Raw genomic sequence first — 27,241 nt, forward strand, 5'->3', positions numbered from 1 at the left:
AAAGTACTTATGTTTGATCCGAGTGAATTCAAGTCCATGTCAGGAATTTAATACTCCAAAGCTGATCCATATTCAGAGCAAGTTAAGTTTCTGATTCCAAATTTAATCCAAATAACTTTGGCTCTGGCTGGATGGAAGTAATTTTAGATCTGATTTAGATCTATAGTACGTTAAACAGGTCCACTAGCTGGTTGTACTCAGTAAAACATATAAACTAAAAGAAAAAGTTTATATTTTAATATATCTTTTACCCCTTTCACGTATTTCATTCAACAAGCATGTTCATATTTTTACAGTTACCTACCAAGTTACCACCATCTCCCCAATGATAAATACCATCATATCCACCACAGCCAAAATCCTCATATTTTCTCAGCCCCGTAGCCAGCCATAGTCTCCACCACCCCCAACCCTTTTTGGCCCTTCTATCTTTCTCCCTCTCCAATGCCCTCCATCAAAAGCTAAAGCCTAAAGTATTCTTTTTTTTTTTCTTAAAGCCAAAAGCGAAAGCGAAAAAGAAACTCCCAATATCACTCCCTCCCCTCCGATCCCCCCGAATCAAAGCAACCATCACAGCGAGCACCGGCGAGCGTGAGAAAGAGCGAGAGAGAGAAAGAAGAACGAGAACAATGCCGCCCCAGATCCTCTTCCTTCTCCTAGTACTACTCTTTGGCCAAATCTCTGTCCTGCCGGGCCTGCCCGGCCTTCCCGTCATGCCCGACCCCGACCCGGCCGCCATCCAGCCGTCCCTCCTCTTCCCTACCTCCTCCCCGCCCGCCACCATCCCGGCGTTCCCCGAGCAGTCCGACGTCGCCGGCGCAGCCTGCCCCCTCGACCTGCCCGACGATTTCCTCCCCGCCGTCTCCGCCACCTGCTCCACCTCCGCCGCCGGCCGCCTCCCCTCCCGCTCCCGCTGCTGCCCGGTCCTCGCCGCCTGGCTCTACGCCGCCTACTCCGCCACCGCCCTCTCCGCGCGCCCCCTGCCCGCGCCACCCGCCCTCGACCTCCCCATACTGCCCGACGACTCCGAGGCCTGCATCGGTGGCGTCGAGCGCGCCCTCCGCGACCGCGGCGTCCGCCTCCCCCGCGTCAACGGCACGTGCGACGCCGCCTACTGCTACTGCGGCATCCGCCTCCGGAGGCTCACGTGCGCCGGGGGGGCGTCCGGCGCGGAGGGACGGTGGGTTCCCCCGGGGGACGCCGCGCGCCGCCTGGCGCGCGACTGCAGCCGGCCCGGTCTTGCCGGTTGCTCCCGCTGTCTCCGGACCCTCAACCATGTGAGCCCCCTCGCTCCCCTTTTCCCTAAACTACTCCTCTCAAGTATACTTCCGTTAAACTAGATTAGTACATGTTGAAAGCTTCAGCTTTGGGTTGCCGGGCTGGTGTATCCTTGCGCTACGATTCGTGTTGTTTGTGTGATGGTTGGCGGATCATGCGTTCGGAAAACCATCCATAATTTTAGAAAATATTTCGTTATCTTCGTCTCTCTTCTTCTGTAATCTGTGTTAATTAATGTTGCGGCGGGTTTGCAGCTGAAGAGCAAAGTGGAGAAAGGCGGTAACGGGACCAGCGTAGGCAAGAGAGAGGGCGGGACTCGGAACCGGGAGTGCCAGCTCATGGGGGTGACGTGGCTCTTGTCGAAGAATCGGACCCACTACCTCCCCGCCGTCACCTCCGTCCTCCGTGCCCTCATGGCCGCCGACGCCACCGGCGCCGCCTCCGACCCCACGTCCTGCTCCCTCCCCCGCGACACCATGCCTCTGGCCGTCGACTCCGCCCAGATCAACGGCCAGTCCGCCGCCTCCGCCGTCGTCCGATCACCGTTAACGTCGAACCCTCTTCATCTCCTCATAATAATTCCCTTAATCCTCTCATCTTTCTTCTAATACTAATTTGGTACGTCCAAAAACATTAAAAAAAAAACACTCGTCCACTGTAATTATATGTAATCTATGTGGTTGTAGGTCATTAAAATCCCTTTCTTTCGGTTGCTAGTTATCATGGTTTCATGTGCTGAGAATCTTTGTAGGGCGACTGGGGCCTTGGTGGGTGCAGCGTGGCGTGCGAGTTTGTGGTGCGCGCTGTTAATTTCCATGGACTTGGTATCAGTTCTTGGAAGATGCTTCTGAGTGTTGTTGTTGGGTAGATGTAGATCTAAATTCTGGGCTCTTTTTGGCTTGTTTATTTTTGTTTTGGAAGTAAACAGAGGCTGAAACTGGGCTCTTTTGGCTGCTGCTGGAAACGAGTGCCATCTTATATTTGGTAGTATCCGAGACTGGGTCCCTTGAAATGTCCTGGAGTTCAATTGGAAAATACATGGGGATCTGCCAAGCTGGTATGACTTGGTTTTACAGTCTCATGTTGCATGCATGGCTTGATGAATCAGACAAAACTTGCACCAAGAAAAAACCCGTGACTTTCATCTAAATGATGCCTTCGTTGGCATGAAATCGACCCCTTTTCTACATTTATATGATTGCTATGGCTCAACTTAAGCATGGGGAAAGATTTAGATCATGACCATATATTACAATGACATGATTTGTACCATATGTGGCTAATGAATGGTGAATTGTTGATGCATGGTGGAATATATGTGGGTGATCAAATTACGATGGAGATATTTGGAGCCAGAAAGAATTTGATCTCCTCCTGGTTGACTTGCATTACACCCTACAGTGGTGGCAAGTCATTTCATTCATGTTGATGGGTCATGTGGCATCACTAGTCACGGCTTGGAAGTTGAGCTTGTCCGCTACAAATTAATACTGTGTTGGTGTAGCTTGCAGGTTATATATGTTATCTTGTTTTGATCTCTTTCCTTAGTTTCTTTTTCGCATCTGTTGGGTCTGACTTGGAGTCCATGTATGAGCAAGGATGTAAATGATACTTGATGATCTGATCGATGCACCCTATTATTAAAAATTGAGCAGCCTTGATGATATAAATAGACTCGATAAGGTTACTAGGTCAAAATTGGATATTAATGGACACTTTATCATTAGTTATCAATCACCATGTATTGTTTTTTCAATGGAGTAATTTTCATCCACATGAACACAGCATGATCATAATGCACCATACATCAAGAGGTATTTAACCAAACTCGCATGTAGGTAGTCAAATTGAGAAGCAAAAAAATGTTGATATAATGTTATTATGGCTATGAAGGCAGCGGATATGTTATAGTATTTCATACCACTATAGCTGGGAGAATGAGCTCCCCCTTATCCTTTTCTTTCACCTCTTCTTCCCTTCTCTTCCACTAGTGTTTTTATCATTTCATAAATCATAATGAAATGGTGGTGCATTTGGACCGTGTTTCCTCGAATAAAAAAGGGGCTCATTTTAAATTATTGCCCTCACCTTTGTATGTTTTGCTATTTGCTACAACTTTTTTAGGCTTTGTAAGCACTGTGATTTTGGTTAGGCTTTAATGATTTAGGGCTACAATCTAGACATTATCCATCCATCAAAGCAGTTGGGAAGCATTATAATCAAATGCACCTGTGGTTGATAGGAACATTATAGGGAATCTACCATTAATAGCCCAAAAATTATTTCCTATATCCTCTTATGTTATGGTCCTTGTTTCAAAAGAGCTCGAGTTTTAAGTAATATGGAACCCATAACTGTACTACTCGTAAATAATTAAAAGTAAAAGTGGGATTCCGAAACTACTTTACTCGAACAAATGTATATTAGGGGTCACTTTTCTTTGATATAACCATTTGTGGACCTATAAGTGGTGAAGAATCCCTTTGGAACCTATAAATAAATTTATAGCTGTAATCCGGCAACAAATTGGACGATTTCATTTCAATTTATAATTTAGAGACTAGTAAGTATCTACAAATTCTTCTAGGAATGTGCAAACAATTGCTATTCCTAATAACAATTGGGATTGCAAATAATTTGTTTCTGATGTATTAGAAAGTCGACGAGAAGTGCCGTCTATACGAAATTACGGATGCGAACCAATCCAGGACCGAGTATTACTACATGAGTAATGGTTTTATATTAATAATGTCAAACACTCCGATTGAATTAGTAGTTCACTTAGGTCCTCGGAATAATTTTGAGTTTTTTTGAATATTTTTATAAAATTAATATTTATATATATACTTTTATAAAAAATTGTTTTATTATTTTTATTTTTATATATGCATCAATGCTATCCCTGTTAATTAACGGTTCCAAAATAAAAAAATTAAAATTTTGTTAAAGATCATGCAAAAAAAAAAAAAATTTATAAGACAGTGCCGGTAAAAAATAAAAAATAATTTTAAAATTTTATTTTATTTTTAATTAAAATAAAAATGTTTTTTGTTAGGAAAACCGGTATAATAATAGAAGTATTCGTGTTAAGTTTTCTGAGGGGGCAGAAAAAAAAATATAAACCTTAGAAAGATATATGTGAATTTGAATTTTTAAAAGGTATACATGTAAAAAAAAAACCAAATAATTTTTCCATCGAGCCTCATTATCCGGTCGGACCTTTCGATTCCGTCGTTCCCTCTTCCTCTTTTTCTCCTTCGTCGCCTTCTTCTGGAATCCATGGCGACCCTCGCTCCCTCCAAAGTCGGAGCCGTCTCCAAGGGCCAAAGCTTCGCCTCTTCTTGGGATCAGGTAAGCCGCCCGACACCCTATCTCTCCTTGGTTTTCCTCCGCGCGTCATAAACCCTAAACCCCTCAAACCCCCAAATATTCTAGACCTATCGCTTGTTTATGGAGAAAAAAATAACTGCACCAATGACGATCAGGTTGCCTTCCTCGGTTGTCGTTTGCCTTCTTGTTTCGTTTATAGACGGCAAGCTGGCTTCTTGAAACCAGTGGGTACCCTCTTCTCCCTTCGGTCGCGCTTCGAGAGTTTCAAATCCCAATCTTTATGGAGAATCCTTTGCTTTTTAATAATCTTTTCTGTGTCTATGAGTGATCGGGTTTCATGGTAGTCTTTTCTTGATGCATTCGCAAATGGTGATCGGTTGCAACTCGCTATGAAGTTGAGGTCAATAAGGGGTAACAATCGTTAGGCGATGTCTTGATTTCTTTCCATGGGAACTCCTATGTGACTCTGGCTGATGGCGCATATTTGTTTCAGAAAAGTTGATTGATTTCGTTCTGAAAAGTTGAGAATGGTGCCTGGTGGTAATACCCGGGGTTCAGCTGGGGAAGAGTGTCTGAAAAAGGAACATGTTTCTTGTTCTTAGGTTTAGATCTTTCTTAAATAAGCTACTGGCTTCGTTGGGCCTGGAAAGATCTAATCTTACTTCTTATTTGATGTTTGTTTGTTGATTTCTAGGCTTTTTTACTTCTGCTCACTTATACAAACTTTTGATAGGCTTGCTTTAGATACTTAGTACTAAGGAGATGATTGAATTTGCAACAGTTTACTTATTCTCTATTTTTTTTTTTATACTTTAGGTGCATGTCCTTCACATTGCCACACCATATTAACCTTGTTTTGCAGGATGATAGTATCCTCAAATGGCACAACTGGTTACTTCATTTGTACAACTATGCTGCAAGGTAATGTTGCATCTTTCCTCTATTCAAGTTTTATTTGTGCTTCTTGTTAATGGGTGTCACGTTCAGTTTAACTTACAGAACTGTTGGATGTCAAATACATGGATATATTCTCTTTCTTTAATATTTGTTATAAAATTATGAAGTTTTTTTTTTCTTAAAATCATTTATCAAGCTTGTTGAGGATCATAGGATTGTGTTTCTGACACTTGGACCAGTGATTCTAGAATATTGTGGGATCAAGTCTTTGACCTGAAACTGGGTATCCTTGTTTGATGGCTTTTTTAGTGGATATTTTGCTTCCATTCAAATACCATTCTAACCATCTAGTAGGCCTCAATTTACGTAAATAAAGGTCAACAATGTTGGAATTCCCTACTTGCTGAACTAGCCTTCTACGGTCTATGGCTGGGCCTCATCTGCTTTGATGATGAATTTGCCACTTATTTGTGTACTCAGGTTGGCAGCCAGATATAAACTCTGTTTAAATTCTTTAAAGGAGTGCTTTTTAATTAGAGTTGTGCTTCACAATCAAGTCTATCTTGATGAGGAAAGGCGTGCATGATGAAGATGATAATGACCATATTGTCTGCTAGTGGATGTAAATTAGGGGTGGCAAAATATGACCCACCCCATGTTCTACCCGCCATAAATAGGTTTGGGTTTGGCCTAAACAGGTTCGGGTCGCAAACAGGTTGACCCGTTTAACCTGTTTATTAATTGGATTGGATGACAATTGTCGAAATCTTGGACCATAACAGCAGCGCCCCCTTCCGCCAGTTCAGCAAGGTACTCCTCCGACTGACGGAACTTCTCGACGGCCTCACAGGCGGACGATTCTACTAGGCTCTCGAGCCACCCGACCTTCAACTCCCGCTCTTCCGCCTAGTCCTGAAGGCTAACTAGAGCAGCCTCGAGCTCGAAGATACGGCTTGCAGAGGAGGAGCGAGCCCGGGATTGCTCGGCCTCCATGTCTTGGATCTGAGCAAGCCTATCCTTTATTAGGGCCTCGGAAGCACGCACCTTCTTCTTGGTCTTCCGAAGCCGCTGTGAGGCGACTGCAGTTTTCTCCTCGGCCTCACGCCACTGCTACTCGACGGCGATCGTCCAATTTTCGGCCTCCTGCTGACGTTGCACAGCAGATACCACTCGGGCTTCGGCCTCTTGTTCTTGGAGCTCGGTATTTTAGATGTCTGACTTGTTTAACCCGTTTAATATATGGGTTGGGTTGGATCAGATAACCGTTTATCCGGTGATTAGGATTAGGATTTTTCTCGGTGAGTGACCTCTTTCCTCCTCAAAGATCTAGGTTTCGAGGGTAGAGGAGGAGAGGCCGTGGGAGAGGCGAGAGAGGGCAAGGGCGAGGGCATGGTCGACGGGGAGGGAGAGGGGAAGGGGCCGGAGCTCGTCGAGGAGCAATAATCATCGAATTAAGCGAATTGGGTTCAAACAAAGTTTCAATCAGAACATAATCAAGCTACCTATATATTTGGTTAAAGAAAAGTTCCAAAACCCTAGAGGTCGTGCTTCATTGAAATCAAATCAGACGGCAACGAAACCTTGAGATGGAAAAAGATAGAGGACCGAGAACTGCACCGAAATCAAAATTCCATCTGCCGAGACAATCAAAATCCAACCAAGAACCGAACTCACCTTCGCCGGCCACGCCGGGAATCCCTTGACCTTCGTGAGAACCAAATCCCCCAGCTTCAACTGGTCCTTCGCCTTGCCATGCGCCCCACCTTTGCTGCGCCCCGGAGCCATGGCAACGATTAAGAAACCCTAACCCCCACCGTCCTGCAGTAACCCAGGCTTAGAGAGAAAAGATCGAAAAAAGAAACCCTAGAACGCTGCCACTGGCTCGCTTCCCCGAGCTCGAGGCGGCTCCTCGCCCTGTCGGATGCCGGAGACGAGTATTTGGGCGGCCGAAGGGCTATGGCGTCATGATCGAGCGGCCGTGGGAGGATGGCGAAGTGAGGAATCTCAGCATTCGAACGTCGGAGACGGTGAGAAGGGATTGAAGAGGCAAGCGAGATGAAGCTGCAAAAGACGAGAGTCTTACAGCGATCGAGATTTGGGTACAAGGCGAGAGAAGCGAAGGAAACAACCAGGGAGAGGGGTGAGCCTTTAAATCAGGATGGGTTGGGCTAAGCAGGTTAAACAGGTCGGGTCGGGTTGGGCAAACAGGTTACCTGTTTATTAAACAGGTTAAACATGTCGGATCGGATTGGCTTACCTGTTTATTAAACGTGACAGGTTTAAGTTGTAATTTCTGACCTGTTTAATAAACAGATCGGGTTCAGGTTTATGATTTTTTGATCCGACCTGCATATGACCTGATCCGTTTATGTCCGACCCGACCCGATTGCCACCCCTAATGTAAATGTTTTCCGATCCACACTATGGTTTGCTGCTAAGCTGATTTTTTCTGTTTTACTGTTCTATTCATCTTGTTTATCTCAAAGTTTTGGTTCAGAACTTATCAGTCAATGTCAGAGCTGCTAATTGCAAGCTGATTTCATCGCTGGATTCCATCGGTTTTTGATTGTTCCCCCGTCCATTTATTGATTTCAGTCTCTGGCAGAAACATGGCCTGTTCTTGAACTTAGTGTAGATGCCGGTTTTCTGAATTCGAGTTCAAATTTCGTTTGTTCATCCATATTCTGGGAAATATGTTGTTAATCTGCAATTGAGGTTAAATTTCGATACATTTAGTCTGACCTGATTCAACATTATTGATTGAATAATGTGGAAATTGGTGCATGACTAATTATTCTTGTCCAGATTTGTTCCTTCCCACCCAAAAGGTTTTTGGTTATTCTATATGTGCAAATGGTAGGTTCATAATTTTTGCCAAACTATCTGCTGAAAAACGTAATATGATGCGGACACAACCCATTCTTTTCTAATATGAAGTTTTAGTTTTTTCTTTTTTTGGTACGTATTTTTTTTCTAATATTTTTTTTTATTTTTAGCTAACAGTTTTTGGAATCATGGTATGTCGTACCGGTCCGAACCGGATGATACAGAGCATACCATACCGTACAGACACTGTGCTAGTGTGGCACCGATACGGGGTCCGGTACCGAGATGGCGAATTTTGTTTGAAACATTAACTATAAGACACATCACCATAGATGGTTTTCAAATTTAACTTTGTAAATGCTCTGTTTTAACATCATGTTTCAATCTTAGACCATCAAACATGTATACTTGCTAGCAAAAAGAAACATGTATCCTTGTCTAAATTACAAATCTTTTCCATTTCAGGATCTTAGTGTCAGGCTTATGTTTATTTTTCAATCACGTTATGCACGAGAGCTTATCCTTATTAATTTGAAATTCTTTGCAGGGTTTTAGTGAGAGGCATCTAAGAAGTGCCATATGTTTTGAAGTTGAGAGAGGATACTGTAACACATTTGTTAGGACCATGAGGTGATGCTTATAACTCACACATGCTTGTTATTTTATACATAATTCAGAACAAGTTGTGAGAGGAACATTTTTCCTCATAAAGCCATTTTGGCTACAGGTTTAGCAAATTTCTGCACTACAACCTTTTAACATGGTGCTCCCGGTCGAATCACATGTTTGCTCGAAAGCTGTTGGAGGAAGTGGGTGGTTACAGCACTGCAAACATGTTAGAGAGGTCAAAATTTCTATATAAGGTATGTTACCTGTTACCTTTTAGATGTTGTATCAGATAATTTTAGTTGCTACTCTTTTAGCAACTATTCGCATGTCCAAATGAATCTGTATATATATGTATATATGGACACACCATGTTTTTGAATTGCATATAGCACTTTTGGTAGCTCTGAGATCTGTTAGAATGTGCTTATCAAAGGGATCTTAAATATCTAATCATTACCGCGTGATAAACTTCATTAGACATTTTTTTTTGGAGGCATTCACTATCTTTTGCTAAATATATTTGGACTGTATTTTGTGTGTAGGTCTCTGTTTCAATGGGTTATAGCAACATACAAGATTTAATTGACCAAGAAATAACTCAAAGAGAATCTGGGGCAGATGTCAGTGGCATGATGGAAGACTCAGATTTCTTATTGACTTGTGGAAAGTTTCCATGCATTAAACTGGGTGATTCTTCACTTGTTGAACTGTATGATGAGGTTCCACATCCACAGGAACAAGTTAATTTTTTGCTCCCTAAAGCCTGTAAGAGATATCTCTCCGACTCAGAAGAAAAATGGGCAGGATCTGATAAATTCAATGAAACATGGCAGTTGTCAGCCCCTCCACTCTCAAATATAACCTCTCTCTCATCTGGTGAAGAAAGTTCCTATATGGTATACGATTCTCGTGAAGCAGATTCTGATGGTGAAGCAAAACTGGATGCCGAAGGCTCTAGTGAGGTACCATCAGTACAAACTATAATGCCTGCCGAGTTAGTCTTGGACAAGACTGTCAGATGTATACCAGGAACAACCAGTAGGCGGGGTCGTCAACTTGAAGATAGTGGATTCTATACGGTGGGATATTCTTGAATATTGTAGAAGATCGTCTTCATTCTTTTTTCTTTCAAATCTTAGAAATTCTAATTTTTCTATTTGTTTTCAAATAGGTGAGAAAGTTGCTACACCATTTTCCTCGAACATATGCTGACCTGCAAAATGGTCAGGGTGAAATAGATGGCGGGCATTTTGTGATGTTTGTTGGAAAAATTTTATCATCCAGGTAAACTATATTCTTTATCATGTATATGCAAGGCAAGCCTCTCTGTATTCTTTTTCTTCCTTTCATATGCAGAGGAGATATTTTAAATGTGTGATTGTTCAATAGTGTCTTCCTAGACCTGTATCTGATGAACAAATCAGAAAACTTATGCTAAAAAATAAATAAGACATATACCTGAAAAATTAAAGATAGTGATCTGGTCAGCATATATTATTGTCTTTTAGATATTGTAAGTTCATATTGTCTAGAAGAAATAATCCATTTGTGACACACAACACGGGCAAGTAGCATTTGACGTTACAACGAAAACAAGACCATAAGATGAGTGAAAATTGGAGTGAAAAATGAAAATGTTGGAGAAAATCGGAACTTGATAATTATTGCATTAGAAAATCATTTGAGAATTTTGGCCTATGTGAACATACTTGTTGCTGCAATTTTGGAGTTCAAAAGCAGTTATGAGGAAAAAGATTCTAAGTGAGGTAATAACAAAGAATAAATGAAAATAGTAAAGATATAATACTTATAAAGCGAAGGAAGTATAGAGTTGCTAAGTTAGATTAATGTTTTATGATGATCTATGTAATAGTTGGCCGCAAAGTAAGGATTGCAGAAGCCGGTATCGACAGGCATGCGGTTGGTGACTAGTATGGTATGGTACCTATTCGTACCATACCAAACTGCAGTGTACTGGAACCAGGGGGAGGACGAGGGAGAGGGGTGGGGGAGAGAGAGAGAGGCCAGAGGACTTACCATTTTGAAGCCGAGAAAAGAGGGGAAGCGAGGGTTTTGAAGCCATTGGGAGCCATGGGGGAGAGGCGAAGGCTAGGACCGATGATGTGGTGCAGGCTAGAGGGCGGCATGGAGGCTATGCCCCTTGTCAAGGGCGGCAAAAACGTTGTGATTGTTGTTGGTGCCGAAGCAGACCCCACGATCCTCTAGGCTCTCCAGCTTGTGCTCTAGAGTAGGACGCAGGGGTCAAGGGCCATGGCGGTGAAAAGGGACTCATTGTTTTGAAGAGAGATTAGAGATGCCGGAAGACTTACTAAGTCGGAAGGGGGATTTGACTCACCATTTCGAATATATAGGCTGAATTGTGCCAGTAATTGATCGATCTGGTTTGGCCATCCCGAACCGGCCGGTTCGGCAAACTGTGCCTCAAAGTATGAATTAAACTAGTTATGTACATCAGATGCCTGGGATAAGAGCGGGTAAGGAGGTCAACTAGCTGTGATGAGTAAAAGTTAAATTTATCAATCAATCAGGCCAGGCCTAAGCTTAGTATCAATGTTTTAGACTCAAGTTCAAGCCTGACTTGACCTGACATCAAGCCTAAAACACTAAGCATGTACTCAACCTGCCATTTTTTGGTCTAAGCTAGGGCTTAACCTAGCTCAACTTGATTGCTCTTCGGCATGGGTTGAAAAATAGAGAGGAAACGATTCATCGCTGGGTTTTGCAATGGGAGTGAAGGGAAGAGAATGAGAGCATAATTATAATCATAACCATAATCATCTGGCCTTTTACCAACTATTTGGATCAGCTTTATGGAGCCTCATTCGGCAAGTATTCCTATCTAGGGTCATCTTTGATATCATTCCAACTTCCAAGTTTATCAATACCCTTCTTCTCAATTAAAGAGAAAACTAGAGAAGATAAAGAGAGAGGAGGGATGTTGGTGATGGTGGCTGGTCATTGGGCACGTTGGAGGGAGAGTGATGGTGAAAGGAGGAGAAAGCGTGATGCCATCTGTTGGTCCACGAGGTGTTGGTGGGAGTTATAGAGGGTGAGAAAGAGGAGAAAGGGTCATTGTAGATCATGTTAGCTTCCCCTTGTTTTCCACTGCGTCGATGGGGAGGACGATGAGAGAGCCAGAGAGAGATAGAGGGAATGAGATGGAGGAGGCGACAAGATGGGGAGATGGGCCAATAAAGAGATGGGTTAGATGGAGAATAGATTGGGAGGGTTGTGGTTTTCTACTTCTTATTCTTTTTTTAATTTAAAATCTTAATATTATAAAAAATATAAAAATAGATAAATTAAGTATAATGGGCTGGGCCAGGCGGCCTAAAATTTGACAAGCCCGACAGTAACACAATTTCAAGTTGGCGTAAAAATAGTAGGCCTAGCATGGCCTACTAGGCTGAAAATCTCTACTCAGGCCCGCCAAATTCCAGGATGGATTGGCTGGTCCAAAGTTGCTAAGGTTAGTAGGAACTAAATTGGCAATATACATCCAATTATCTAAATAAGGATGCTGAGAAATAAAGTCAGCAATGGTGAGACTGGAAAAATTTGAAGGGTAGTTGTAAATGTTGCTGAATTGGTATGCCACCGTAAGTTTCTATTTTGATGAACCAAAATTAGCGAGGATATATTTGTAGAACCTGTCCAGATATTAGAAGCAACACCTTTCTAAGGAATGCAAATGCAAGATGCAAGGACCATATGATATACTATATGTGGTATGCGAAATGTTTGGGTTAATTTGGTTGTCTTGGTTGGTTAACTGATAAAATTAGTGCTTTCGCTTGTATATCTTTGTACCTTGGTACACAATTTTGATTGCAAAAGTTATGAAAGAAAATGCTAGTCCCATCTCAAAACAATAGTTTACATTTCTTAATTTATTAAAAAAATTACCTGTGTTTATTTGTTGTCGTTCCAAGATTTTTATCATAATGCTGTGTTTAGAGATATTTTTCTCTTAAAAATGATTCATTTTGGCATTAAAATCATTCTTATGCCTTAATGGTTTTCAGGGGAATCAAGGCCAGCCCTTCTTTCTCATTTCTTGAAGTTGTAATTGGCTGTGAGCTTCAGAATAATGAGCCAGTTATGGAAATTAAAAATGATGGCTGTAGCACTGAAGAAAAGAAGATGGTTTACCTGCATCTGAAGAAGTTTTTCCGCGGCACGCGTTTTACGTGTCTGCCTTTTCTTAAAAGTATTCAGTCAAAATATAGAGAGGGAGATCATGTATATGTTAGCGGGAAGGTGGGTAATACTGTGATTTGTGTTTTCTGGATGGTTATTTATGATTTTTCATTTCTCATTAAGGGTCACTGTATGTAAATGAGATTTTCCTTTATGAAAATTACATTTTGATTATTTTAACTTTATAAGCATGATATTTTTAAGTATAACAAATGACAATGTTAATTATAGAACTCTTAATATGATGATATCTATCTGACTGTTGTGCACATGTCAATCTATATAGCTCATAATGTCCCATGGTTCGGTTTTTCCCCTGCTAGACAATAATTCAGCCTTTGTTTCTTGATCAGCACAATCATTTTCTTATGTACACACACATCCATACATACAGAATCACCTTTTATTTACTCTACACTTTCTCCAGACAGCCCCTCTTCTTTTGTAAAAGGTAAACTTAATTGCATCTAGATCATCCATTTGTATTTTACAAATCCACTTGGTCTAATCCCCATGAAGATCCTTTAATTACCATAGACCATTGATTCTTAGTTTCAGAGGGTGGGGTTTCTTAGCTTCCTTGAAATAGGGATGTTTAGGTGGACCCATTTAACCTTTATCCGCAAATGCTGAGCCTTCTCTGAGCTAGAGCATTGACTTTTTAAGATTATATTCTTTATACATTTGAGAAAATGAAAAGAAACAGAGACCTAAGGGATTGTATTTAATAATGCGATCTTAGTAGCTTGGAGATTGTTGAGGTTTTAAATTTAGCACTTGTAGTTAAAAACTGAACTTGCTCATGTTGTACTAATGTAGCAACAAAAGTTGTTGGTTGTATTAACTCTTTATATGCTGCATTTCATTAGGTCACATTCTCGCGACTTACATAAATACATAGCTTAGCAATTACATGTTGGGATAAGCTGCTAGACTGTTTGCAGTTTACAAGAAGCATACAACCAATTTGTTCTTGTGTTGCATAAATCACATAGCTGGATATCTTTGTATGCCTTAATGCATCATAGCTTAATGGTTGTGTGTGGTAATGTAGGTCAAGAAGATGCGCATGGAAAACCACTATGAAATGAGGGAATACAATATTGATATGCTCGAAGAGGAGGAAGAACAGCATGCACATGTAGAGAGGAGGCCATATCCTCTATACCCTTCTAAAGCAGGACTGAAACCTGACTTTCTTAGGGATATCATATCAAGGTTACTTAGCTTGTTAATCTAGCTGGAAATCTTTGTCTATTGAACTTTATTTTATATAATTATTGTTGCTATTTTTTTTTCTTTTCAGTTGTTGCTAATTATTCTCCATATATTTTATATTCACATGTTGTTATCGTCTGTTTATTTTACTTTGTCAGCTTCAATAAATTTAAGCAAACTTTCTGGAACTGATATTTCAAATTTTAAGCATTTTTATGACATTTTATGTCATTTAATTTGGTTATATAAACTCTCATCGGTAATATATACTTAAAAAGTATTTGGTTACTGTTTATCAAAAAAAAAAGTATTTGGTTGCTACATGGCTTAATATTTATGTCTCATAAATTATGTGGTCTGGCAAAATTGATGCTTTCATGATAATTGCATCAGGATGCATAGGTTTCTGTGGTTGTTGATTGGATCTATGCCAGTGTCCTCGGTTGCAGGATATTTGCCGACATGAAGCTCAGAGACAAAATCATCTATACCTCTAGTGCTGTTCTATGTACAGGAACCAGATCCATCATAAAGGGCTGTTGTATTAGGGAGCTTTGATATGACAAGCCTTTTAATTCTAGTCAACAATCAAAATGACCCTTTATCAGACAGCTTTTTCCATTTTCAGCTTTTGAGTGTGCTAGTGTTATTTACATTCTTGACTTTGTAGTTTCCACATTGTGAAGTTATTTTTTTTTAAAAAAAATAAAAAACTGCACCCACTAATTGAAAGTTAAAGCTTGCATTGTTCTTTCTTCCAATGCTTTTTAAGGATATAGAATGAATATATTACTCTATCAGAATTCAAATTGAGAGATTTGCAAAAACAAGAGGTTATTGAATATGAGAAGAAATAGTGATTCATTACCAGATAAAGCTTCTGCTAAAACTTTTGGATTCTTCCTCTTGTTAAAGATACCAGTCGTTAACTCATCATGGCTAGATTTCTATTTTAGGGGGAATTTTGACCATAGAGATAAATGATGCTAGGTGAAGTCGGGGTAGTCAGGATAAGTAGGTGGACTTGGTCATTTGTTGAGATCCGGGTAATGATGGAGATCCCATCCTTTTCATGTGTTGCCAGTTAAAATTGTGAAAATACTATGGCTTCCTCTTTTCTAGCTTGATTTGAAACAATGTATTTTGAGTAGCTGTGCTTTTAGTTCCTTAGAGTGAATTTAGATGTTTTGACAGTAATAATGCTGGGATTGGTTGAGATTTAGGGTGAACTTGTGGTAGCACTCATATTCATGGTGGGAGAACGAACCATGTGGTTGACAAATACTCCAATTTGGGTCTATCGAACCGGGCCGAACCGCCCGATTTAGGCAGTACCGAGCTGACCCGGTGTGAAACCGAGTCGGTTCGGCAATCCTATTCGGTTTCATCCGGAACTGCCATTAGACCAGCCAGAACCAGTCCTTTACTGTTCGGAATCGGTCGGAACCGGTCAGTTTGGTGCGAACCAATCAGTTCGCACCAAGTCAACCGAGTTTCGAACTGGGTTGGGTATGGCATTATTGCCACTGCCGCGTTGGGAAGGCCCGAGAAGGCCTTCCCAAAAGGGTATCAGGTGGCGTTAGGAAGGCTCGAGAAGGCCTTTTCAACGCAATTTGGAAGCGGCAGATATAAAGATATTATCCAAAGAAATATTTAATTTCTTTGAAGAATGGGTGGATAATCATCCAACTATTAATAAAATGACAGATGACGAGATATGTACTGGTACTTGTCCCATGATGTACTTCATCGAAAATAGAATTCCATGGATATGGAAGTGGACACTATCCACTGGATTCGACTGTGACAATATTCCAGTCCTAAAAAGGAATGCCCTTTACAAATGGTGGGTGGGAATGCCCAAAGACAAGTTAGATGGTATAATTAATACCATACAAGAAAATCTTCTTGCTTATAAGAAGAAAAAAATATTTGGTTCTCCTCAGCAGTCCAGTACTAATGATGACAATTTATTTATGTCAATGAAACATAAATTAAGCAGAAGATATCCCAATATATCGGAAGAGGAAGTTAAGACAAGATGCCTTGAAAAAATCAAGAAAGAATTTTTGGAGGCATTTGAAGACAAATCCATGAAATCTGCCTCGTCAAAGCAATCTTCATCCAATACTCCTGAACAAACAAGCAATACCTATGTTTGCTTAGCAGGAGAAGCACAAGATCCGTATGAAGATCAAGAAATTCAGAATACTCCTACTCCAATGGAGGAAGTATGGCAAACAGTTCTTGCCAGAAGACCTGGACAAAAGGGAGCAGTGAAGTCTGTCCCAAAACAAGATAAAGGAAAAAAGGTGGCCACATCAACATCAGAATAAAAGGCATCGACCAAATGAAAAGTAATTCCGTGAGGAAATAATTGCTTCACCAACCCAGAAGGAATCAACTTTTCTAGACTAATCAGCAAAAGGAATCACCTTTATGTCTTTTCATCTTTATGTCTTTCACTTTTTGTAAAGTAACTTTATGTTAAATCAGACTAGGTCTGATTGCTTGATCTTTTCGGACTCCAAAATGAATTGGAATTCACTTCTTTATTTTTTCTTATAAAAAGGGAAGCTCTCACCCTTGTTGAGGGGACTTACAGAAAATCGAGAAATAAACCTTTTGTTTCTCACAACCTCTTGCTTTGCTCCTCAATCTCTTCCTCAATCTCTTATTTGGTATCAGAGCCAAGTTGGCAATACTCAGTTCAATAGCCCCGAACCCAAGAGGGAGGCTACTGGTAGTACCTCGGGTCGGATACCTGTAGGCAACTACTTTCGTAAGGGTCATAGGCCGAGACATAAGCGCCGGAAAAAGTCTCAGTAAGCCAACCTTACGAAGATAGGGAACTGAGCATAGCCAGAATGGCTGGCTAAGCTATTGGTGATAAGAGCATATGAAGGTATAATGTTCAGAACTTAGAACTTTTTATTCTATGCTTTTTCTTATAATTATTAGACTTTAGTTATTTCAAATGTTTTTATGATCTAATCTCATGCTGATTTAATACTATAGCTGAGTAATGATCAGTAGGAAGGCCATTTATACCCGTTGATGCTGGGATGGCGAGTTAGGGTGTTCAGGCCGCATCCGTGAGGGACTTATAGATCAAAGCTCAGATATAGTATGAAATCTAGCAAGATTGACAGGATTAAAAGACAGAGTCCTGTGATAGGATAAATAATCAAAGGTCTAATAATTATTAGAAAAAGCATAAGGTAAAATCTTTTAAGATCAATAATATTATACATTCATATCCTCTAATCACCACTTTGCTGCAGATGTGGAAACCTCTTTCATACACCAACAAGATAATAATCTTGTAAAAAATGCTCAGCTTATTGAATATCCAAAATCAATGGATGATTATCCACCCATTCTTCAAAGAAATTAAATATTTCTTTGGGTAATATCTTTGTATCGGGGCCGAAGAAAGTCCACCATTTGTTGAGCCAACCCAGAATAGGTTTGGCCAAGACATCAGGATGTACCTGCATAAACCAAGAGTGTTTTCTCTTGGGATTCTCATAAAAAAATAGATTAGTAAAAGCCTCGATGTAGTCCCAATAAGTTGCTGTGACTTCATGGCCATATTTTTTTATCATTATTGGCCTATTGGGATCCAATCCCCATTCTTGTGGCTGCATAATCCTGCAAATAGTACATTTAATGATCTCATTCCTACCAAAGATTTCCAGTAATCTTTGTTACATTGGACTGTGTTACATTGATACTTATCTGATCTTGTTTGTTCCTCTGATGAGGATGAAGATATAACTTCATTTATCTCATCTTCCGATGAATTTGAATACCCACTCTCCTCTCCTTCTGAAGATGAGTTTATCATTAATTTCATTAATTGATCCTTCAGATGATCATCAATTTCTAAGGAATTAATTTTCCTTCTTACTGAGCATCTATTAGCATAGTGCCCAAACCTACCACACCTATAACATTTAGGTTCTTCTTTAATGACCCTCTTTTTCTTCTTTTTCTTAGCAGCATGTTTTTCTTGCTGTTGTTGTTTCTTTTTGAAATATCTTTTTTGTTTATATGCTTTATGCTCTTTATGAGGTGTTTTATGTACATATTTTTTGTACTTTCTTTTCTTTTTCTTATATCCTTCTTGTTTTTCTTGCATATCATATGCAAACTGATGACAGAAGTCACCTAGTTGGTGCCTTTCTGTTTGTGATTGCTTCTTTATTTGTTTTTTAAGTTTTAAATCATTACATATATTTAAACCTTCTTGAACACATACTCCTATAATTTGTCCATAAGTATAGTGTTCATAATTGATGTTTATCCCATCTTGTTTATCCCTTAAGGTCTTCTTGACCCTTGCTGCAAATAAATATGGCAATCCATCTATAAATTTAGATTTCCATAATTCGGTGTTAGGATCACCTACTTGAAAAACTCTGGTCATAAAGGTATCTTTATACCATCTAAAATGCGTTAGAGTTGGGCATTTTAAATTAAATAATAGAGTCCTTATTGAATCTCCATCTTTTAATTCTAATCCTACAAAGTGTTGGATTATGGTAACACATAGTGTATATACTGCATCTTGTTCAGTGTCTATTCCTATAGTACCACTGCTGGTTGGCCTATCTAGCTCTATTTTTATGGTTTTTATATGTCCCAAAATTTCATTCTTTTGGTTTTCATTTAACTTTGACTGCCACCATCCTTTTAACTGACCTATGAATCCAGTTATAATAAATTTAACAATTTCATGATCAGTATTACCATTTTGTTGGCAGATTGTTGAATACATCATTATTCTGTGTATTACATCTAAAATCTGTTTATCAGACATTCCATCTATGTTCCATTCATAGATGTGTTTTTCAGAATAAGAATTCTGAAATGGTTCTCTCTCCTCATGTAGTACATCTAATGGAGAAGGCCTTTTATAGTAATATTTTTCTAATGGCCTGGGCTCATATTTAATTGGGTTAACATTTAATTCATTCATCTGTTCTTCAAACTTGTCCAATTCTGGAATATTTTCTTCTGATAATTCTTCATCTGAATTTATCCGAAGATTCTTTTAAAAAATATTGCATATATTTTCCGAACTACCTTCATCAGATTGTTCGCTATCAGGGTTAGTTCTAGAATTTCTATTAACTACTCCTATATGAATTCCTTTTAATTTCTCCTCTAAAACCTTCATAAATTCTGCGTTTGGTTTTTCCAATTTGAAGTTTTTTACTTCTGGTGGAGGCTGAATAACAGGAGTTATTGGTTCCTTAATTTTCTTTTCAGGTCTTTCCTTCAGTTTTTCTAGAATCTGAATATCTCTTTCTAGATCCTTATGAATTTCATTTAATTTTTTCTCTACCTGTAACAATTCTGTTCCTATGCAATATAAGTATGCATTTGTATAATTTTGTGCTCTAATTAGAGTATTTAGTTCTCTGACTGTCACATGTGCATGTTCCATTTTATTCAAATTAGAATAAGCCATTGCTTCAGTTGACTGGAGCTTTAACATTTGTTGTGGAGGAAAGGGTGAATTTATTACCTCATCCTGTACTGTTATCCATGTTTTCTTGAGAACTGCTATTTCTTGGTTTTTCTCATTTGCATAAAATTGTAAAAACCAAGGGGTAAAGTATTCTATCTTTTGATAGAATTCCAATTCCTCATAATATTTATTTTTATAATATATTAGTTCTAATGGAGAGAATTTTTTATAATACCAAATTCTAAATGGTTTATTTCCATCTGACTGAAACTCTTCATTGAGTTTCCTTCTTATATAGCTTCCTTGGGTGTAATCCATTAAATATGGAAGCTCATATCTGATTGGGTAGGAGATTCCTTACCTTTATAAATTCCATAGGGAATATTATTTTTACTCATATTTATTTCTTCTACAACATTTGTTTCATCATTTCTTGTTCTAGAAGTTGAAGGTCTTGTATATGTGTCAAAACTCCTACTTGACAGTGATCTACCAATTTCAGGAATTTTTACTTTTCTTGTAGAGTTATTAAACATAATTTCTACTGACCCATCAGTCATTTGAATGATTTGGTCTATATTTCTATTTACTATAGGTTGTGTTGGAACTGCTTCTTCCAAAGACCAAGATTCTGGAAAGTTTATTTCATTCCATGATATTAGCCTATTCGTAGCAATCCTAGTTGTTTCTAGGTTTGTATAGACTAAAGTTGTATGACCCTTTTGGGTGTCTACTATATTTTTAGGTGTTAAAGTATTTAGAACTTTAAAATGGAGTCTATAGCTTATTGCTATTACTTCTGATCCTAGTATGAAATCATAACTAGATGTTATTATATTTAATTTTAAAGCTTCATATAAATTTTTATCTGTCAGTGACAGACTAAGGTTTGGAACACAGTTGAAGTATACTAGTCCATGGCAGAGGCTAGTTTCTACCACTGCTGCCAAAGATTCCTTAAATAAATTACATCTTCCATCTCTAATGGTTGACATTAAACTAGTATTATTTCCTAGTAAAGTTAATGGTTTAAATGCTACTTGAATCATTCCTATATGTAGGAATTGATATTTTTTCTTATATTTTTCAATATCTTCTTTCCTTAATAATTTAAGGGTTTGTGGTGTTCCATCTATTTGGAACGTCTGTTCAATTGTTTTTATTATCATTTTTGAACTAAAATCCCACATACCTATATGATAAATTTCATTAGGTAATACTTTTGGAATTGTCCAATTATAAATATCATCCATTGATTTTGGTTATTCAATAAGTTGAGCATTTTTTACAAGATTATTATCTTGTTGGTGTATGGAAGAGGTTTCCATATTTGCAGCAAAGTGGTGATTAGAGGATATGAATGTATAATATTATTGATCTTAAAAGATTTTATCTTATGCTTTTTCTAATAATTATTAGACCTTTGATTATTTATCCTATCACAGGACTCTGTCTTTTAATCCTGTCAATCTTGCTAGATTTCATACTATATCTGAGCTTTGATCTATAAGTCCCTCACGGATGCGGCCTGAACACCCTAACTCGCCATCCCAGCATCAACGGGTATAAATGGCCTTCCTACTGATCATTACTCAGCTATAGTATTAAATCAGCATGAGATTAGATCATAAAAATATTTGAAATAACTAAAGTCTAATAATTATAAGAGAAATCATAGAATAAAAAGTTCTAAGGTCTGAACATTATACCTTCATATGCTCTTATCACCAATAGCTTAGCCAGCCATTCTGGCTATGCTCAGTTCCCTATCTTCGTAAGGTTGGCTTACCGAGACTTTTTCCCGGCGTTTATGTCTCGGCCTATGACCCTTACGAAAGATAGCTGCCTACAGGTATCCGACCCGAGGTACTACCAATAGCCTCTCTCTTGGGTTCGGGGCTATTGAACTGAGTATTGCCAACTTGGCTCTGATACCAAATAAGATATTGAGGAAGAGATTGAGGAGCAAAGCAAGAGGTTGTGAGAAACAAAAGGTTTATTTCTCGATTTTTTGTAAGTCCCCTCAACAAGGGTGAGAGCTTCCCTTTTTATAAGAAAAAATAAAGAAGTGGATTCCAATTCATTTTGGAGTCCGAAAAGATCAAGCAATCAGACCTAGTCTGATTTAACATAAAGTTACTTTACAAAAAGTGAAAGACATAAAGATGAAAAGACATAAAGATGAAAAGACATAAAGGTGATTTCTTTTGCTGATTGGTCCAGAAAAGTTGATTCCTTCTGGGTTGGTGAAGCAATTATTTCCTCATGGAATTACTTTTCATTTGGTCGATGCCTTTTATTCTGATGTTGATGTGGCCACCTTTTTTCCTTTATCTTGTTTTGGGACAGACTTCACTGCTCCCTTTTGTCCAGGTCTTCTGGCAAGAACTGTTTGCCATACTTCCTCCATTGGAGTAGGAGTATTCTGAATTTCTTGATCTTCATACGGATCCTGTGCTTCTCCTGCTAAGCAAACATAGGTATTGCTTGTTTGTTCAGGAGTATTGGATGAAGATTGCTTTGACGAGGCAGATTTCATGGATTTGTCTTCAAATGCCTCCAAAAATTCTTTCTTGATTTTTTCAAGGCATCTTGTCTTAACTTCCTCTTCCGATATATTGGGATATCTTCTGCTTAATTTATGTTTCATTGACATAAATAAATTGTCATCATTAGTACTGGACTGCTGAGGAGAACCAAATTTTTTTTTCTTCTTATAAGCAAGAAGATTTTCTTGTATGGTATTAATTATACCATCTAACTTGTTTTTGGGCATTCCCACCCACCATTTGTAAAGGGCATTCCTTTTTAGGACTGGAATATTGTCACAGTCGAATCCAGTGGATAGTGTCCACTTCCATATCCATGGAATTCTATTTTCGATGAAGTACATCATGGGACAAGTACCAGTACATATCTCGTCATCTGTCATTTTATTAATAGTTGGATGATTATCCACCCATTCTTCAAAGAAATTAAATATTTCTTTGGGTAATATCTTTATATCGGGGCCGAAGAAAGTCCACCATTTGTTGAACCAACCCGGAATAGGTTTGGCACTGCGTCCCCTGTTTCCTCGAAAAGAATTTCTTCCTCGAGCATACGTTCCTCTGAGAGGAATCATCCCTGCAAAAATTCTCGTGTTAGAAAGTTTGGAAGAGAATTCTCTTCAGATTTAATATATTCAATATTAAAATCAAAAACAGACAATTGTGCCTGCCATCCAGCAAAGATTTGCTTGGATACTAAATTTTTTATATCCTTTTCTATGATCTGTTTTGCTGCTGTACAGTCTATCCTCAACAAGAATTGTTGATTTAACAGATCACTCTGAAACTTTAAAATACATTTAACTATTGAAAGCATTTCTTTCTTAATAGTAGAATACTTCATTTGAGTGGGATTCCATTTCCCAGAAGTAAATCTTACAAGTATCTCTTTATTGCTATTTGGATCTAATTGCTTTAAAATTCCTCCAAATCCGATATTAGATGCATCGGTTTCGACAATTTTAAACCAATTAGGATTAGCTAATGCTAAACAAGGTAAACTTCTTACCTTTGACTTGATTTTCTTTACCTGTTTGGTATGCAAGTTACTCCATGGAATCGGACTTTTATTGAGTCTTCCATATAGGCAATTTGGAAGCGGCAGATCCAAATTTACAAACAACACCGATTCAGGCTATCAAAAGGAAGATCCAAGGCTAAATAAGGTGTCTTCTCTCTTCTATCTCTTTTCTTCCTTTATTGGGGGGCTTGAAAAAATAGCTCAAAAATTGCAAAGAAAAGGAAGATCATGCTAAAAATTTTAATTTGGGCTTGATTTTTTTATATGATGTAGATCTATGGAGGTTGTACACGTTGGCATAAAATTTTTTAATTTTCGGATTATATATAATTTTTAAAAATTAAAAATATATTATTGGATTAAAAAGGATATTTTTAAATAAATAAATAAAAAATAAAAAAGTTAAAATCAGAAACGTATTTAGAGCATGCAAGCTACTCTCCATAAAAATTATGTCAATTCATTCAAGTTCATGCGCACGGTGGCCTAGGCCTAACTTTGGAGAGTAGCTTGCATGCCCTAAATACATTTATGATTTTACATTTTTTTATTTTTTATATTTTAAAAAATATCCTTTTTGATCCGAAAATATATTTTAATTTTTTAAAATTTCTAGATAATTCGAAAATTTTTATGTCAGTGTGTACATCGTCCATAGATCTACAATATATAAAAAAATCAAGCCCACTCAAAAATTTTGGCATGATCTCTCGTTATTTTGCAATTTTTGAACTATTTTTTCAAGCCTCCCTCCCCAAAAAAAGAAGGGAAGGAGATAGAAGAGAGGAAGCACACTTTATTTAACCTTAGATTTTTTTTCTGATAGCTTGAATTGGTGTTGTTTGTGAATTTTTTGGGAAGAAAAAGCGGCGGAGCCGCTTTCAAATTGCATTGGGAACGTAAAGGCATCATGTGGCAGTGGCAATAATGTCATACCCAATCCAGTTCGAAACCGGGTTGGCTCATTGCGAACCGGCTGGTTCGCTTCGAGTTGGCACCGAATCGGCTGATAAAGGTCCGGTCCAATAGCGGTTCGGGCTGGAACCGAATAGGATTGCCGAACTGATCTGGTTTCACACCGGGTCAGCTCTGTACTGCCTGAATCGGGCAGTTCGGCAGACTCGGAATCCAATAGTTTTGGCAAATCTTGACTGGGCCAATCAAGTTACATACTCATGGAGCAGAATTTTTGTTATTTCAAAATGTGTAGAGTACGACAAACACATAAGGAAGAATCCAAATTGATGTTTTAAAATGCGTACCTAATTGATACAAGCCTATGAAGGGTGTTTACATGATTCTTTGTGTTGACCTGTACTGCCCAATGTTTGGCATATTTTTACCGTACTGATATTGTACCAAAGGCTCGATATGTCGTAGGGCCAAATAGGTCTATTTTGGGTGGCATCGACTAGTTATTCTCGGTTTCATGCTGTATCTACCCATACTGCTCGGTTTTGGGGGGTAACATGGCTTGAGTAAAGGATCTTCAATTCTTGTTGGTATAGGTGTTGTACTATACTGTTCCAAGTGTACCATACCATACCATACCAGGTATAATGTACCGTACTTGTAAGATACCAGTACAATGAACCTTGGATGTGGAGATTCATAATATTGATTGCCTCTCTTTCTTTCTTTGTTTACATATTTTCTTTCTTGCCTATTTCTTTATTTTGGGGCAATCAAACTATTTTTTGATTTTCTTCTTACTTTCTGAATTAGAAGTTTTGCTGAAATGGCTAACCTTATTTTTATTTCTGTAGTTCTGAACAACTTCTTTTTTTTTTGCGGGAATGGACTGGTTTTGAAGTTTTCAGATGCTTTTGCTCCTGGCCACATGAATACACTCCAGCTAATGAATTTGCATTGCACGATGCATGCATTGACTTTGGAAACATGTGAGCTCACTATAAGAAACATATGCATTCAACTTTGCTTAGGCATACGGCTGAAGTATTTCTGTGGTGTTGAGGTGTAAAAGCTTCTGAAAAATTTTAAAGTTGGACTACTGCACGCGCGCACATGAGAGAGAGAGAGAGAGGCCATATCCTGAAAAAATGAAAATAAAGTGGACTACTTTTGCAAAATTACCTCCTGAATTTCTCCAGATCTCTATGTTTGCTGCTAGTAGGAGCATGCTATCACCCTTTTCATATATCTGATTCCATTTCAGTTAACTTCTCAGTTAAATGCTTAGATTTGGGTGATTGCACTGGCAGCCTAATGTATGACCTAAAATATGTGCAGAGCCTTGAAGATATTGACTTCTAACATAGATCCTATGCCTCATGAGATCCTCAAGGAGTTCAACTTGCTAAACCTTTATGATGTAAGTTAATTTACTGATCATATTCATTCACTTAAGAACTTGCTTGCGATTGTAGTATGCTATATACATTAAGCAAGAGCTTTGTTGGGTGCCCTCAATCTTTTATATCTAGAAAGCCACCTGATCAAGGGCTATGCTATAGCTCTCTGACTGTATTCTTCAGTTCATTTGTCTTGAGACCAGTTATACTAATTCTTACATTGAAGGATTGCCAGCGCTTGCTGCTTTTTCACAACTTTTTGGACCCTCAGGTTACACGGCATTCAAGATGTTTGCTTATCTGATGACATTGCAACCATTGAGCTCGAATTGAAACTCCAGTTGGATGATGATTATCAGCTTTCAGATTGAGCCTGTTACTGTTGGCTCATTTGAATTTTGTTTACTTTTTCACTATACTGCACACTGCTTGTGCTGTTGCTCTCTTGAAAGTTGTATGTTTTGTTCAAGATACCATTGCTCACACTACCTTATCACATTTTTCTTGCATTAGTAAACCGTATCTCAAGTTTTGAATGTAGCTGTACTCTATAGATATATGGCAGGGTGGATCTTCAACTTGCTTTCATTCACTTCTAATTTTTGGACATGTAACTCAATAGGTGTAGATTTATTGTCTGTTGTTTTTGCACTTAATAGATACTTTAAGGCTGTCGTCGGTCCTGCTTACTGTCTTACTTCTATAGATTCCTCATTACTGGTTATATCATAGGTCATTATCAGAATGTTCAAAATCACTGGTGTTTTGTGCATCTATATGCTCAATAATGCAGGATGGCCACATACTCCTAACTATTTAATGTATTGTTACCGACACTTGTATCTGAACTTTTAGAAGCTGTTTCCACAACATATCTTGTGATACTTGTTATACTCTTCTGATGTTATCATGTTGTGCCAATCCCTCTCTGTTACTAAATGCAGGCCTACATGGGAATCCACCGTCCGAGTAATATAAATGAAGCTGATTTAGCTCGCAGAAGACTAATATTTGATGAATTCTTTTACCTTCAAGTAAGTTATGAAGCCATAAAAAATATTTCCTGTTGTTGTTTACTTCCTGTGTAATTTGCTCTTGTAAATTGCAAATACATTGTCTCAAGCTTCAGACTTGGATCTCATAGCATGATCTAAGTTCTGCAGCTCTGCAAATGCATGCACTTCCCAATTTTTGGTTTGTTGTCTGAAGACATAATTGTTGCCAAAGAGTATAAGCAACTAGTAGTCTATGCTCATAGAGACAGCTGTCAAATGAAAACGCACGACAACCATATTGTTCAGAAAAAAACATTAGTCTTGCACTTATTTTTTGAGAGTCGTACACGGCGCATTGTCTGATACAATTTACCTTCATAAGAGATATTCGATTAATCCTGCTAGCTTGTTATGTATTATCAGTTGCCGCCTATCCCAAGCATCTCTTAGAAGTTAGCTTATATTCTTCAAAAGACACTGTTAGCTTATTCCCCATTCAATCCCTC

General features: G+C 38.5%; 2 protein-coding genes across 4 annotated transcripts in view; both read left to right on the top strand.

Moving 5' to 3' along the window:
* Positions 1-364: 364 nt before the first annotated feature.
* LOC103701940 (uncharacterized GPI-anchored protein At4g28100-like) lies at positions 365-2,825 on the top strand. 2 transcript variants are annotated; one of them, XM_008784170.3, is made up of 3 exons: positions 365-1,277; positions 1,533-1,896; positions 2,030-2,825. In XM_008784170.3, exons 1-2 carry the CDS (start codon positions 630-632, stop codon positions 1,884-1,886), a joined length of 1,002 nt encoding a protein of 333 aa, XP_008782392.1. In that variant the 5' UTR covers positions 365-629; the 3' UTR covers positions 1,887-1,896; positions 2,030-2,825. The 2 variants fall into 2 exon arrangements, with proteins under 2 accessions (XP_008782392.1, XP_008782391.1); XM_008784169.3 differs by having other exon boundaries at positions 1,533-2,825.
* Positions 2,826-4,473: 1,648 nt separating this feature from the next.
* LOC103701939 (ATP-dependent DNA helicase homolog RECG, chloroplastic) overlaps positions 4,474-27,241 on the top strand; it is a 34,876-nt gene continuing 12,108 nt past the window's right edge. Inside the window, exons 1-10 of one of the 2 annotated variants that reach the window (XM_039127086.1) lie at positions 4,474-4,629; positions 5,425-5,529; positions 8,879-8,961; positions 9,059-9,194; positions 9,483-10,019; positions 10,112-10,224; positions 12,987-13,221; positions 14,216-14,379; positions 25,679-25,760; positions 26,685-26,774. In XM_039127086.1, the coding sequence (XP_038983014.1) occupies positions 5,488-5,529; positions 8,879-8,961; positions 9,059-9,194; positions 9,483-10,019; positions 10,112-10,224; positions 12,987-13,221; positions 14,216-14,379; positions 25,679-25,760; positions 26,685-26,774 (1,482 nt within the window). In that variant the 5' untranslated portion in view covers positions 4,474-4,629; positions 5,425-5,487. The remainder of the gene's footprint in view (positions 4,630-5,424; positions 5,530-8,878; positions 8,962-9,058; positions 9,195-9,482; positions 10,020-10,111; positions 10,225-12,986; positions 13,222-14,215; positions 14,380-25,678; positions 25,761-26,684; positions 26,775-27,241) is intronic. The other variant, XM_039127087.1, reaches the window with a different exon arrangement.

This window comes from Phoenix dactylifera, chromosome 6 (assembly GCF_009389715.1).
Source record: "Phoenix dactylifera cultivar Barhee BC4 chromosome 6, palm_55x_up_171113_PBpolish2nd_filt_p, whole genome shotgun sequence".
NCBI classification, from domain to species: domain Eukaryota; kingdom Viridiplantae; phylum Streptophyta; class Magnoliopsida; order Arecales; family Arecaceae; genus Phoenix; species Phoenix dactylifera.

What these genes read in the sequence shown, in the direction of transcription:
- LOC103701940 (XM_008784169.3), top strand. Translation starts at nt 630, where the DNA reads ATGCCGCCCCAGATCCTCTTCCTTCTCCTAGTACTACTCTTTGGCCAA. An exon ending in GTCTCCGGACCCTCAACCAT is followed by an intron (nt 1,278 to 1,532) that starts GTGAGCCCCCTC and finishes GCGGGTTTGCAG; the next exon opens with CTGAAGAGCAAAGTGGAGAA.